Source organism: Brachyhypopomus gauderio, unplaced genomic scaffold (genome assembly GCF_052324685.1).
Source record: "Brachyhypopomus gauderio isolate BG-103 unplaced genomic scaffold, BGAUD_0.2 sc44, whole genome shotgun sequence".
In the NCBI taxonomy this organism is placed as follows: domain Eukaryota; kingdom Metazoa; phylum Chordata; class Actinopteri; order Gymnotiformes; family Hypopomidae; genus Brachyhypopomus; species Brachyhypopomus gauderio.
In genome coordinates, this window is record NW_027506870.1 from 1,568,386 (window position 1) to 1,583,299 (window position 14,914).

Genomic DNA, 14,914 nt, shown 5'->3' on the forward strand with positions numbered 1-14,914 from the left:
GGCGTGTTATTCGAACGTTTCACAAGATCGAATAATTTTCCGAATCAATTGGTTCATTTGATTCGATCTCCCAAAAGCCCCACTTTTGCCATCACTACTTTTAACTCGGAACTAGAAGACGAGATCACAGGACGAGAAAATACCCAAGGAAGATCACTAAGTTTAGTGACCAGACACAAGGAGAAACTGCACATACGAGCGAGGCATGGGACAGAAACGAATATAACAGGCTCAACAATACAAAAATAACCCACACCAAGCCTTACTCACAACGAAGATAAATACTAAATGTAATCACCAAAGAAACAAGGAACAGCTGAGACTAAATACCCAGATAGCAAATGAACGTTAAATCAACATTGAAATGACATCGTTTTCGTCATTTATGGTTGACAACTTAAATCCAACATTGACAATGTTCTAAAAGGTTGGATTCCTAAATGGTTGTTAACGTTGAAAAAAAGATGTTGAATCAACGTTGTGTTTGTGTGTGGGAGGTGGTGGATATTAACCATTTCTTTGACCTGCACCTTGTCTCCGTACAGTTACGGTATTTTCCAGGAAAGCTATTGCTGAAGTGATCGCTTGATGTGTAGAGAGAAATCAGTCGGAGTCGTTCAAGCAATTCAAACAATTTTTGATTCGCAAACGAAGATCTTCGGAGTCCTTATAACTCCTCCCAAATCATGTGACCCTCATTGCTGTGTAAAGCCTTTTTCTGAACAAATCATGGATTTGTTTTGCACACATCAATGTAATGGTGAAAGCCATCACCATCTGCAAGAATCAAGTAGTTGTGATAACTATGCAGGTTAGTCAGATTCCAATCAGATTATTGTGCAAAAATGTGTAATTCCAAGACCTTAAAATATTAATAGTATCCATCAAGTGGAGGCACTTAGCAGTTTAAAAAATATTTTTTAAAATATGGTTTCATATGAAATGTGATTTGATTCTATGGTATGACTTTTCATAATGAAATCATAGTATACTAACAAACCTTTAATGTTTTATACCCAGAGGTACAACCAACCCAGACAAATGCTCACAGGTATGAACCAAAAGATCACTGTTTCAGTCTTATACTTAGACACAGACTACCTCTACACACACCCGAAGGGAGGGGTCAGGGGCTGTACTGTGATAATTTGTATAATTTTCATTCATTGAATAAATTTCATCTTGCTTTATAGACATTGGACTTAGCAAAGTGGTGCAAATGCTTGCACAAATTATGGAGGAAAACAGAGAGACGAGAGAAGAAATTAAAAAGGTCACCCATGATGTAAAGGCCCTGAGACAAGACTTAGTGAGGCAGGACACTGAAAGCACACTGCCTTCTGTCATCAGTCTCCCCCTTAAAACCATGGCAGATTTGGATCAGGCAGAGGTCATCCTAAGAGATCCGAAGGAACGTCAAAAGATGGTACTTTTCCTTACTGTCAGGGCGTGACCGGAGGCAAAGGAGCACAGCAGGAGAGTCAATTCAAATGTTTATTACTCCTTACGGAGACACATACATTCTGGCCAGACAAGAAACAAACAGACCCACTGACACATGGCAACATGGCCACTTTTAACAGCATGGGTGAGACCATATACAATTCACCAGATACATTCCACCTCAACAAAGACTAACAACACTTATAGCTCAATAAAGCCATTTCCGATCTCACATTCCATTCCAAACACCCAACATACTACTTCCCTATTAAGCATAAAGACAAGAAAGTTACACATATTTCACACAACTCGCTGTATACATCTGGTTTACCCCCTAGAAAGGTTCCAGATAGTCTAGCCCACATTACCCAGAATTCCAAGCGGGTCTATAAGACATGCTCAGTAAACCCGCACTCCTTCTTAGACACCCCCACTGACCCACGCTGCAGACATGGCTCCTGGGGAACAAACACAGAAGGCAGGAAAACAGATCTGGGTAAGCTCAATAAAATGCTACCACTGCTCCTACCTATAGTGATGGGCAAATGAAGCCTCTTGAAGCAATGAAGCTTTCCAACCCTTTGCTTTGCAAAAAGGTTCATTACTCGAGGCTTCATTCATCACTCACTAGTGACATCTGCTGGTGAAACTAACAGCCTCGTCATTCAGTTGGATCATACTTTCAAATAATTGTAAATGCAATATTGTCACAAAGTTTCAATCAAACTCATGTTTAGTAACAGGAGAATCAATTAAATCATGTTTTAATTATTAAAATGATTTGTAGCCAATCTAATCCTTGACCATTAGTGGTTGTGTTGGGTTTTCTTGTATGTCACATGGACTTATTTGACAATGAAGATATGTTGTACTTTACTATATTGGGAATTGAGTGATTGTTGAGGCAGACTGAATATTTTGAGTTAGAAAATGATAAAAAAAAAACAGAATGTGTTTAAAATAATTGCTTCTTGGGGGTTCTAGATCTGGTTTGGCAGTCATGACCTGGTGGTTAGGGAAGGGAAGTGGTTAGGGAATTGGTCTTGTAACCGGAGGGTCGTGGGTTCGATCCTCAGACCTGAGGCCATGACTGAGGTGCCCCTTAACCCCCAATTGCTCACTTATATAAAAATGAGATAAAATGTAAGTCGCTCTGGATAAGGGCGTCTGCCAAACGTAAAATGTTTTTAACATTACAAATAAGGTTTGCCTCTTCCAATGGTTTTTAGTCTGTTTTTGATGTGTGAATCTGATATACATCCTGATCAAACAAAAAAAGAATTTAGAACGTTCCAGATTTTAAATTTAACCACCTACTACAACCCACGAAGCAACAGGGTTCATAGCGCTTTTATTTTGAAAAACGATACGCAAAATGAAGCAATGACGTGGCCGATGTAATACGAGGCCTCGTTTGTTGCTGATCACGTGATTTTGCTCAATATGACACAAGCTCCGAAGCGGGGCTTCATCGGACACGCCCCTTTTTACTCGGTACACGCTTCGAAGCATAGCTTCAGATGTCCCATCACTACCTACCTATGGTCTGACTCTTCTTGCTGGTGTGCCCTCCTAGCATAGAAAAGTGCATGTTTTTAAAATTGCTAAACCATTGGCACAAGGTATGAACGGTGTTACACATTATACAGAGAGCTACAAAAGAGCTACCTATATGTTACAAGTGTATGGTTTCATTTCACTGGTGTCTATGTTGTGTCTTTATACCTATAAGCTCATTGAGCTACATTTAAACATTTAAAACCCCATAAACTCCCCAACACTACCAACCCACACACCCAACCCATATGCAGTTACACGTGTGAGCCTTAGTGGGCCATCACACTTACGTAAAATTTAAACTTTGTGACAGGATTTAGCAAGAGTAATAAATTAGAACCAATAACTCACCTCTTGCGTCTTCTCCTCAGTATGCACAGTGCTGAAAATAAAAACATCTCTTATTAGTATACCGGTCAGTAAGGCATATAACAGAAACTTTTTGACTGCTTTATCATTCCTTACATGGGTCATTCCAGGATTTTGGTACATTTCAGGGGTGGTCACTTCTGAAAATTTTATCTTCAATTTGGTCATTTTTTGTCATATATTCATTAGCTACAGGTTATATACTATCAAAAAGTTTGATTTGTCAAGCTCAGGTATGGAAGCAGTTTTTTTTTTATTAGATGTAATTGGTATGCAGTAACAGGATTGCGACTAACAGGGTTGCAAATTTAGGACAAGTTGTGGTCTACCCCAGGAACAGATGCTAACTGTAAAATTTAGCTATGTATACAAGATCAAGGACAAATATGGTTATATAACTATATAAAGTAAATTTTGACTCTACTAAATATTAGTCTTACAATATGAGGAACAGGGTTTCATTCACTGAGTGACACACACAACTTGGACAGACATATTTGGGGAGAAAACCTTAAATTGTTAGAGCACTTACCATTGGTCTTGCCATGTGGGCAGGAAATGTCCTTGTGATGCAACTTTTTTTGTGCCAGTAAACAAATATTTTAAACATTTTCTCAGATAAAATTCCTTATGGTAACAGGGCTGCGCGCATGTTGTGGGACACAACTTAATAGTGTAAAAATTGTGACATGCAATACAATGTAGACCAAAGTTGTTTTCATAAGTAAAGGAGATGCATTTCAACAATATTCAAGAGGAAGCAATTTATTTAGAGCTTATTTTAATTGTTAAATTTGGCAAAGGAGTTGGTCACCCAATGTGTGGGACAAGAGAAAATGGCAATTTTTTGAGGTGGTCCAAAGGTATTTGGTCTTTTGAATAATATCTAAGGAGCTTATTTTTCCACCAAATTTTACAGTTTGTCTTATAACTGTGACGCGTGGCGGAACAGGGAAGGAAGAGACACGATTCCTCCTGGACTGACGTCACTTTTACTTTTAATGCACAGATATAGACAACGACGAGCACAGGACACTGCGCGAGCGCACATTAAATAGACAAACCACATTAGCCCCACGTGATTACGAGACGAGTCACAGGTGAGACGGATTACCACAAGACATAACCACAACCACGGAGATCCACAGACGCAGACGGTGACACGTGGACTACGTATACACACGCCCAAAAGGGAGGGGCCGGGGTCCTCAACGTGACAGACGCCCCCTCCAAGGGCACTACCCGTCCCGGGGTGCCAACAGGACCGAGTGCCCCGAACCCACGATGATGGGCGGATCCGACGCGCTCAGTCCTGCGTCTGGGAGGTGACCGCCCTTGGCGAAGTGTCCGTCACGAATCGCCTAGCACACCCTCCCTGGGAAGACTGGGGAAAAAACGTTAGACACATTAAACAGAACGGACACAAATACACACACGGGTACATTAACACATAGAGGAACGAGAGGGAAAAAGTGGTTTGGTACACAAACGGGCAGACTTACAAACACTGGGACAGACACACACGAAACAGGCGCCAGGCTGCGAGCCAGGGAGGAGGGTCTGTGCGCAGATCTCATTGCTGAGACCTACCTCTCCTGTGGTACCTACATGAGGCACCAGAGGTGTGGGGAGGTATTGAGATTGAAAGTCAGTGTTATTTATGCACGAGTATTCCGGTGCTTGTGTTGTTGTTGTTTTAAACCAGCTATCAACATCTCATCGAACAGAGCTGCATTTTAATTGACGGTACGTTACAAACTGTACGAAATTTGTAGACTTAAATTCGAATCGTTATCAGCTAACGTTATCTTGGTAAATTCAAATTTAGGTATAATCCAAAGCAACGACGCTAGACGCTGTTTAGCAAGTTTCAGCTAGGGAGCTATTATATATTTTATAACATATTTATATTTGTACAGTAAACACTTTAGGATAGGTCTGGCGTAAGGTAAAGTATAAGGTAACCAGCTGGCTGTCTTTGATATAGCTTGGGTAAGTAGTATATTTTTACTCCAGCAAATTATACTTTTGCCAGTTTTGCATTAAAGTTAGCTGTTTTAAGACATAGCTATCCAGCGTACTGTACAAACATAAGTTCTCTCTCTCTCTCTCTTTCTCTCTCTCCCTGTGTATATATATATATATATATATATATATATATATATATATATTTATTTATTTATTTATTTATGCGTGTGTGTGTGTCTGTGTGTATATGTATGTTTATTTATCAATGTATCTACATGCATATCAATATAATTATCTACATAACAATTATTAATGCATTTATTAATGGGGGGCTTTTATTCTTTTTACAGAGATGCACTCCTCAGTCTGGCTTTATGGTTCAGCTCCATCTTTAAACAGATGCACAACATGCTGCAAAATGTTTCACTGCCCATTGTGCCCTGTGAAGTTGTTTAAGCCATCCAACCTAGCGAGGGTTAAGAAGCACATTGAAATTCACTGGAAAAATGCCATACAGTTTAAAGGTATTGTACAATTCTGCTGTTATTATTAGTAGTACACATTATTAGATGTTATTTCTTTTTTTTTTCTTTTCACAGAATATCGAATTCACAGATGTCATCAAAATTGCAGACCAGAAGGACACTATCACTGCCCTTTTTGCTCAAAAACCATTTTGAGGAGGGATAATATGGGAAGCCATTTACAGGCTTGTGAAGATGGATCATATGGGACACACACGCCTACACCTGCAAAAGTACCTTCTTGCACATCTGCTACGTCTTCATCACATTCCTTAAAAGAGGCACAAGCTTATTCTACCTTGCCCATTGCACCTTCTCTAACAGTTGATCCTTCTGAGCTTTTATCATCTGCTCCTGCACCTTCCCCTACGTCTTCTAGTCTTCTACCACATACTTCACTAGCTTCTCACAAAGAGGCTCAAACCTCATCACCCAAAAGAGTAAAGTGTCCTCACTGCACTACAGTTGTACGTAAGAAGAATTTACCTGTTCACATTTTCAGAAAACATTCAGAAGCAAAACCTGATGTAAGCAGTGTTCCGATTATTCATTGTTTTTAAATAAAATTAAATTCTTGCTTGAATTATTTTGTTCCCTTTGTTTATTGTGCATACTTTATTGTGTTGTTATTACAGCATATAGCCTAGCATGTTATGAGAAAATATAAACCCACGTTGCTAGCAGTAAAACAACTAAGTTAGCCGGTTTTCATCGTGAATTAATGTTTTATATTACCCTAACCATATATATTCAAATTCATATATATATATATATATATATATATATATATATATATATATATATATATATATATATATATATATATATATATATTGTGTATGTGTGTGTGACTTGCGTTTGGGATATGCCATAACATACTACAGAATCGTAACTATCAGAAAACACAAAAAAAATACACAAAGAGTTTAATTAATGTACTGTATTTAATGTAATGAACTATTCTTGCTTGTTATAGCCGTGGTTTGGTACACTGAGCGGTCGGCCATGTTGACTTTTATTTTGAAGCATGTGACAAAGGTGACGTCATTTCCCGGACTCGGGGATGAGATAGGTGTCGGAGGAGAGGTGGACTGACAAATGAGATCTGCAGCCTGACGCTATTGGAGCCAGGAGGAGAGCGATGAGGGGAGAGAGATCAGGAGCTGCAGCAAACGGTCCTCCTCCGACCTGTGCTGCGAAGCCACCGCCCGGTGCAGCGCGGCTGGCGGACGTGTCGGGTGCAGCGCGGCTGGCGGACGTGTTGGGTGCAGCGCGGCTGGCGGACGCGCCGGGTGCAGCGCGGCTGACGTACCTGCCACCCCCAGCAGTTCATCGCACTCGTGCCAGAGCGGTCGGAGGGGGCTCTTCCTCGTAGTCCCGGCTGTTCTCTCTGAGGAGGGCGGACTCTCCTCCTCCGTATAGGAGCTCTTGGACGGAGGGTAATCCCCCTCGTCGTACTCCTCCCCGCCTTTCTCCATGGCGGTAGAGGGACCTACGGGCGGAGGGAGGTAGTCCTCTTCCTCGGACTCCTCCTCACCGTAGTCGACGGGGGGTAGTCCTCTCCTTCTCCACCGTAATCCAGCGTGGAGGCATCGTATAGGGATGGAGGGTAGACTTCCTCCTCTTCCTGCTCCTCCTCGGAGTTCTCCCCGAACTCGCTCTCTGGGGTGGACTCGGTACCATCAAAGACGCACGAGCCGACCCTCAGAGGCGAGAGGGCGCGGGCTGGAGGAGAGTGTCGTTCCCTCCAGATTCGTACTGCGCCCTGGCGGAGAGTCTCCGCCAGTTCGGGGTCCCCCTCCTCTAGCCTCCGGGCTGAGGCCAGCTTGAAGGCACACACCGGGTCCTCTTCCAGCTCATCGACCGACGGTGTGGCCTCTTAACACGGGGGGGGAGTCCTCCTCCGCAAGCTCGCCCTCTGGTGGTGTACCTGTCCCGTAGAGCTCGGGGACACTTACCCGTATGGGCAAGCTTTCCCGGGAAGACGGGGGATGCCTCTCCTGCCACCCCCGTACCGCGGTCTTGCGGTACTCCTCCGCTAACTCTGGTATGGCAGTCTCCCGAGCCGCACACAGCAGATAGGAGCATTCGGGGTCCCGTTTTAGCTGTGCCAGAGTCGGCGTGGAGTTGCGGCGCGGGGTGGAGGAAGACGCATGGTGATGCCGCTTGCTGGGCTTCTTGCCCTTCTTTGGCCCGGTTTTGTAGCCTGGCATGTTGGTGTCTCTTGTCGGCTCGTCGTTCTGTGATGCGCGGCGGAGCAGGGAAGGAAGAGACACGATTCCTCTTGGACTGACGTCACTTTTACTTTTAATGCACAGATATAGCGCACAAAGCGCACGAAGAACATTCAACTCTCACAAGAACGTGTAAACATTAGACAACGACGAACACAGGACACTGCGCGAGCGCACATTAAATAGACAAACCACATTAGCCCCACGTGAAATACGAGACGATTCACAGGTGAGACAGATTATCACACGACATAACCATAACCACGGAGATCCACAGACGCAGACAAAGCAGGTGGACAACGTAAACACACGCCCAAAAGGGAGGGGCCGGGGTGATTTAGATATTTTGGATATGTACATTTGAAATTGAAGTGGTGGGACAGGAAATGTACCAAAATCCTGGAATTACCCACATATCATTGTTAAAGCTCCCTTTGTTATTACATATTTTGTTAAGTCTCATCAATGCTGTGTTCTTAGGAGTCTTACCTTTCCATCATGGGTGGACACACACAAGAAATGGTTGTGAGACGGTTGCTGACCCATGCCCTTTTTAATGGTTTGGCAAGTCAGCTGAATTGGGCTGGTAAAGGCCACAAAAGGGCTTTCAAAGATACTGCCCTTCATGACATAATGTTTGGTAAGTTCATGCATGCACATGAAACACATTAGCTGGGCAACTGCAAACCCAACTAATATATAAATATATTGCAGTAGCCACCTGATTTTACATATCAGTGACTGAATTATGTAGAATTTCAAACAGTCAAATCTAATTTCTAATCAAATGTGCCCACTTATGCCCTGCCTTAATTTAGATAACTATTTGATAAGATACTTTCTTACCTCAGTTTATCCTCGTGGTTTCCGCTCTGCAAAAACACAGCTCTATTTGCTGGAAGGGGTCAAAAATTTCAGAACACCAGTACAATACAGTAGAGGTTCTATTCAAACCTTTACATACCATACATTTGAGCATTTAATTAGCTAAATATGAAACACTTAGGTTTTACTTTTAGTTAGTTTCACGGGCAAAGAACGTGCAAAACGAATACAAAAACGCAGGATTTCAGCCTCAGAATATAATGAAACTGAGCGAAACATAATCTAATGTAACCAATGTAACGTTAACAACAGACAACAGCAAATCAATCAGAAATAACTTAAATAGGAACAAGCAAACGCCATAACACACAGATGACACGGAGAACGAGACTCATCACACTCACACTGCTTACAGGTGCCATGTTTTACCATGTTTTACCTCATTTTAACTCTTAGAATTTTCCATGTTACAAGCGTTTTTGCATTAATAATGAAGCAGGCAAAAACCTTAAAAATAATAATAAAAATCCCTAATAGTAGCCTTTACAATAAAGATTCTTAAAACACCTATTAAAACATCTCTTAAAGTATTTTTTTTTATTGTAAAGGCAACTGATCATTTTCCTCGCATATCTATTTATCAGGAAAAAATTGTGTTTGTTCCAGCTGCTCTCCAGAAGCAAATTCCTGGAAGCACCCACATAGGATTTGCTGATGCAGTGAAGAAATGGTTGAAATATGCACCAGACAGAGGAGGAGGAGTTCCAAGGTGAACATAAACATCAGCTACTAATTCTTACTCTTACAGGTACTCTTATGTGTGGTTGAACAATAAAAATGAAATTTCAAAAAGTGCGTATACAATAATCTAATTTCAATTTTATTCATATGACAGCTGCAGTGGCGAAGTAGCAAGGCCCCGTGACCAGGGAATTTCAACGTTCTACAATTATTAAAATAAATTTTCTTGATTATAGTGGGTGATTTTAATATCCATTTTGAAAATCTGTGTGACTCTTTTAGCATTCATTTTCAAGCAATTCTTGATTCAATGGGTATCACTCAGAATGTGGTGGGTCCTACGCATAACTGTAGTCATACTTTAGACTTGGTCTTGTCATTTGGTATTGACATATCCAGTTTAGCAATTCTTCCTCAGAGTGAGGCTGTTTCTGACCACAGCCTCATAACATACGAGTTGTGTTTAACTGACTGTGTTCATCGGCCACCCCGCTATCAAATTAAACGAGCTATAACACCCAGCACCATAGCCGCGCTCACTGATATTTTACCGGGTCTGACAAACACTGATCCACTTGTAGCTCCGGAAGGACTAGAGCGTTTCACCGAGCACGTCGAGACTTCCCTTCGTACAGCTTTAGACAAAGTTGCACCACTACGATATAAGAGAGCCACGGAGAGAAGAATAGCGCCATGGTACAATGAGCACACGCGTAGCCTCAAACGAACCGCGCGGATCCTGGAACGTAAATGGCGAAATATGAAGTTAGAAGTGTATAGACTATCATGGAAAAGCAGCCTTATTGAATATAAGCATGCCCTCCATACGGCAAAGTCCTTATACTTATCGGCCTTAATAGAAAAACATAAAAACAATTCAGGACTCCTTTTTAAAACTGTTTCCAGCCTTATGAGGAGTCATGAACAAAACAATTCTCTTATTCCACTAGAGTGTAGCAGTAACAATTTTATGAAATTATTTAATGATAAGATTGATAAAATTAGGGAAAACATTAGTAGTGCTATCTCAGAGCCTGTCAACATGCCAATGCACCTTGACAGCTGTCTGGTCAGCTCTGATGCCCTGTTAGAGTCCTTCTCCCCAATTGGTCGTGAGGAGCTTATTTCACTGGTGAAATCTGCTAAACCCTCCACATGCATACTAGATGCTATACCAACCCATCTACTTAAAGAATTACTGCACAGCAATGTAGAACCGTTGCTTACTATAATAAATTATTCTCTGAGCCTGGGCTACGTTCCCAGTTCATTTAAACTTGCAGTCATCAAGCCGATAACTAAAAAACCTGGTCTTAACCCCCAAGAACTGTCCAACTATAGGCCAATTTCTAATCTGTCATTCATATCCAAAATTTTAGAGAAAGTAGTTTCTTCACAACTCTCTTCCTTCTTACAGACAGAAAATGTCTTAGAGTTATTTCAGTCTGGATTTAGAGCTCATCATAGCACTGAAACAGCACTAACTAAAGTATTGAATGATCTCTTAATATCCTCTGATAAAGGACACATTTCGTTTCTCATACTGCTAGACCTCAGTGCTGCTTTTGACACCATTGATCATAATATTCTACTTAATAGACTGGAGACAATCATTGGCATAAGAGGTCAAGCACTCTCCTGGTTCAGGTCCTACCTGACAGATCGTTACCAATTTGTGCTAGTAAATAACGAATACTCTGAGCATTCTAAAGTAAAGTATGGTGTCCCACAAGGATCTGTACTGGGCCCCATATTATTCTCATTATATATGCTACCACTGGGCACTATCATTCGTAGGCATGGTATTAGCTTCCATTGCTACGCAGATGATACTCAGTTGTATACATCTTCTAATCCAGATGATACTACCACAACTCTCAAGATTGAGAACTGCGTCCAGGATATTAAAAACTGGATGGCGTCTAATTTTCTTAAACTAAATTCTGACAAGACTGAGGTACTGATTCTTGGGCCTAAAGCTGTTAGAAGCAATTGGGCTGATATTCCCCTTACCCTAGATGGTTTTTCAGTAACACCAAAATCTACTGCAAAAAGTTTAGGTGTCACTATTGATTCTGATGTTTCATTTGACGGACATGTATGCAATGTCACTAAGGCTGCCTTTTTCCATTTACGTAATATCGCCAAGCTGAGACACTTACTTTCATTAGCTGATGCAGAGAAGCTAGTTCATGCTTTTGTCTCGTCGAGATTGGACTACTGTAATAGTCTTCTAATTAGATGCTCTAAACAGTCCATAAAGAAGCTACAACTTGTACAAAATGCTGCAGCTAGAGTCCTAACCAAGGCTAGGAAATTCGATCATATTAGTCCCACTCTCGCCGCACTACACTGGCTGCCGATTAAATATCGCATTAAATTTAAAGTTCTCCTGTTAACCTATAAGGTGTTAAATGGTCTTGCCCCACAATATCTGAGTGAACTCATTGATTACTACAACCCATCTCGCCCTTTGCGCTCCCAAAATGCTGGATTTCTCCTAGTTCCAAAAATTAGTAAAACTACAGCTGGAGGCAGAGCTTTCTCTTTTAAAGCCCCTCAATTATGGAATAGCCTTCCAGCTCCAATCCGAGATTCTGACACAGTTCCAATCTTTAAATCTAGACTTAAGACTCACCTGTTTAATCAAGCCTTCAGCTAACATTCCCCTTGTAAGGTGTAGGGGCTTGGGGGCCCCCAGACGTTGAGATTTCTGGTAATCTGAGATGTTGATGCTGTCATCCAGCTGTGTCTTGGCATCACTCTATTTGTGACTATGACTTGACTGGAAAGCAATGTCTCAGTGAGCCCTCATGCCTGTGGTCACCTCTGAACCCCTCCCTTTAGTTATGCTGCTATAGATTAGTCTGCCGGAGCCACATGCTCATCACTGGCACGTGAGCTATGTACATTTAAATCAATGGTGTTTTAAATTCATGTCCACTCAGTCTGTATTGTCTATCTTCTTGCATGGCTCTACCCAAGACGATTGGATACAGGCACCTGCAGGCACCTGGGGGATGGTCTGGCTGCCAGTGGATGTGCTGATGCCGGGGTTCACCTGGGGAGTAACACTGCAGTCGGAGCCTACAATACCAGCATCACTGCCCCGACACGGAATGAAAGCCTGGCATTCATCAACAGACATTTACAGGGACAATATCAAAACCCAGAACTTTCAATTCTACCTTTTACCTAGTCTGATTGTGTGAATTGTGTGTGACTTGTGTATTTGTGTGTTAACGGGCCGCCCAATGGAGGATGGGTTCCCTTTTGAGTCTTGGTTCTCCCGAGGTTTCTTCCTATTCCCCACCATCATAGGGAGTTTTTCCTCGCCACTGTCGCCCTTGGCTTGCTCATTAGGGTTCTGGACCCATAGTATTGTTAACCTTGTAAATCCTGTAAAGCTGCTTTGCGACAACTTGAGTTGTTAAAAACGCTATACAAATAAACTTTGATTGATTGATTGACATAAAGCAGGACTGGATTTTAATAAAACAATATTTAGATAATGGTTGAACCAAAGTTGATTAACCGTCCAGTGTCAACCAGTTTCCCAGTCAACATGTCCATGCGGGCCACATGGGTTTGAAATGGGCTGGCACATGGGCCCTTTTGGGGCCCACAAAGATTTGTCCATTGGCTCCACATGGGCCCCATGTGTGTTAGCCCATGTGGGCCAATATTGGGGTCAATGTGGGCCTCAGGTGGGCCCCGTATGAGCAATGATTCACTGGCCCTACATGGGCCCCTTGTTTGTGTGGGATAATGACGGGGCCAGTGTGGGCAACAAGTAGGGCCCTTATGGTTAACTGTAGACACCCACTTCAGCCCCATTAGGGGCCCATGGGCAAATCTCCATAGGGCCCATATGGGTTATGCAAAGGGGGCCCAAATATCAGCCCATCACTCACTAGAATGTCAGCTTGCATCACACATTTGGAGCACAATTACTATAATGCTAACTTGTGTCATCCAATGTGGTTCCCTATGGAGTCATGGAGGGCTTCAGGTGAGGTCTCTGCTGTACATACCTAATGCAATATTCAGTTGCTTTTCTTACTTTGCAAAACTGTTGTATAAGAGCACAGCACTAAAGACTGTATTATCATAAGTAATTTCAATCAGAGATGAGCTGTTTATAATAATACTTACATTTAAATGACGACAAATGCTTGATCAATCCTAATAAAAATGTTTTATTGAAAACGACAACTCATTAACAATTTTAACCATAAATGTCCATAAAACATATGTTAAGAGTTAAGAGCACACAACAGTAACACTGCAGATTATCTAAACCATTTTTAGCAATGATAAACATCCTTCTCTGTGAATCTAAAACATGGTAAAGCATAAAAATCCTGTTTGTACTATTGAATTAGCACACTAGGCCTGTATTTTCTGCACCACCTGGGTCCTGACCATAATACACTGTACAGAACTCTATGAAGGCTCTTGCCAGCTTCTAGTTTGCACAGGATAATAAAATTCTGACCAGTACTCCTTCAAATATACTATACAATTCATTAATTTGAGCTGCTGCAGTTACTCAAAATTTCCAAAGACACTGATGTCTAACACTTTAATCACCTCTTGGGGGAGATTTTACAAAGGCCAAGTGATGTGTTTACAAGTTAGGTATACATAAAACTAGGGGTGGGCATAGATAATTTTTTTAATCTAGATTAATCTCACTAAAATCTTGAAATTAATCTAGATTAATCTATATTAAAATGGCTCATATGCGTGCTACCCAAGTAATGACTACAAGTCCGTTTTTGAGATAGGGTTTCTTAATACAGAGGGTGCATTAGACCAGGGGCTCATCTGCAGTTTCCAAAATGCATCAATGACTGCTTGAGAAAGCTGTTCTACTTTGATACTTGAAGAAAAAACACATGCTCAATAAAATGTAGGCTACTCGTGTTCAACGGTTTATTCAGTTAAACATGAATTTGTAAGCCTACATACTGTACATTAAAAGGGGTTGATAACATGTTTATTCAGCTAAACATGATATTTGAAATGTAAGCCAACATTTAGTACATTTAATCTCACGGAAGTAATTTGGGGGGGACTTTTTCAAAAGCCGGTTTTGGTCCTCTGCAGTTTTAACGGTTAAAAAGAAATATTTAAATAGCGACGAATCTAGCGCTAGGACCATGCAGAAAACGACCGCTCCGAGCTCCGCTCCGGTAACACTTTACGTTCCTAAAAATGAATTTTCCATGAAGCAAACCTGGCGACTTC

General features: G+C 41.6%; 1 protein-coding gene across 1 annotated transcript; it reads left to right on the plus strand.

The window, feature by feature from the left end:
- Positions 1-363: 363 nt before the first annotated feature.
- Positions 364-14,406, plus strand: LOC143486116 (uncharacterized). The gene is made up of 4 exons (XM_076985970.1): positions 364-1,939; positions 8,576-8,735; positions 9,587-9,689; positions 12,647-14,406. The coding sequence occupies exons 1-4, from the start codon at positions 1,895-1,897 to the stop codon at positions 12,858-12,860; spliced, it is 522 nt and encodes a 173-aa protein (XP_076842085.1). The 5' UTR covers positions 364-1,894; the 3' UTR covers positions 12,861-14,406.
- Positions 14,407-14,914: the final 508 nt, after the last annotated feature.

What these genes read in the sequence shown, in the direction of transcription:
- LOC143486116 (XM_076985970.1), top strand. Translation starts at nt 1,895, where the DNA reads ATGGCTCCTGGGGAACAAACACAGAAGGCAGGAAAACAGATCTGG. An exon ending in CCTTCATGACATAATGTTTG is followed by an intron (nt 8,736 to 9,586) that starts GTAAGTTCATGC and finishes TGTTTGTTCCAG; the next exon opens with CTGCTCTCCAGAAGCAAATT. An exon ending in AGAGGAGGAGGAGTTCCAAG is followed by an intron (nt 9,690 to 12,646) that starts GTGAACATAAAC and finishes GCTCTACCCAAG; the next exon opens with ACGATTGGATACAGGCACCT.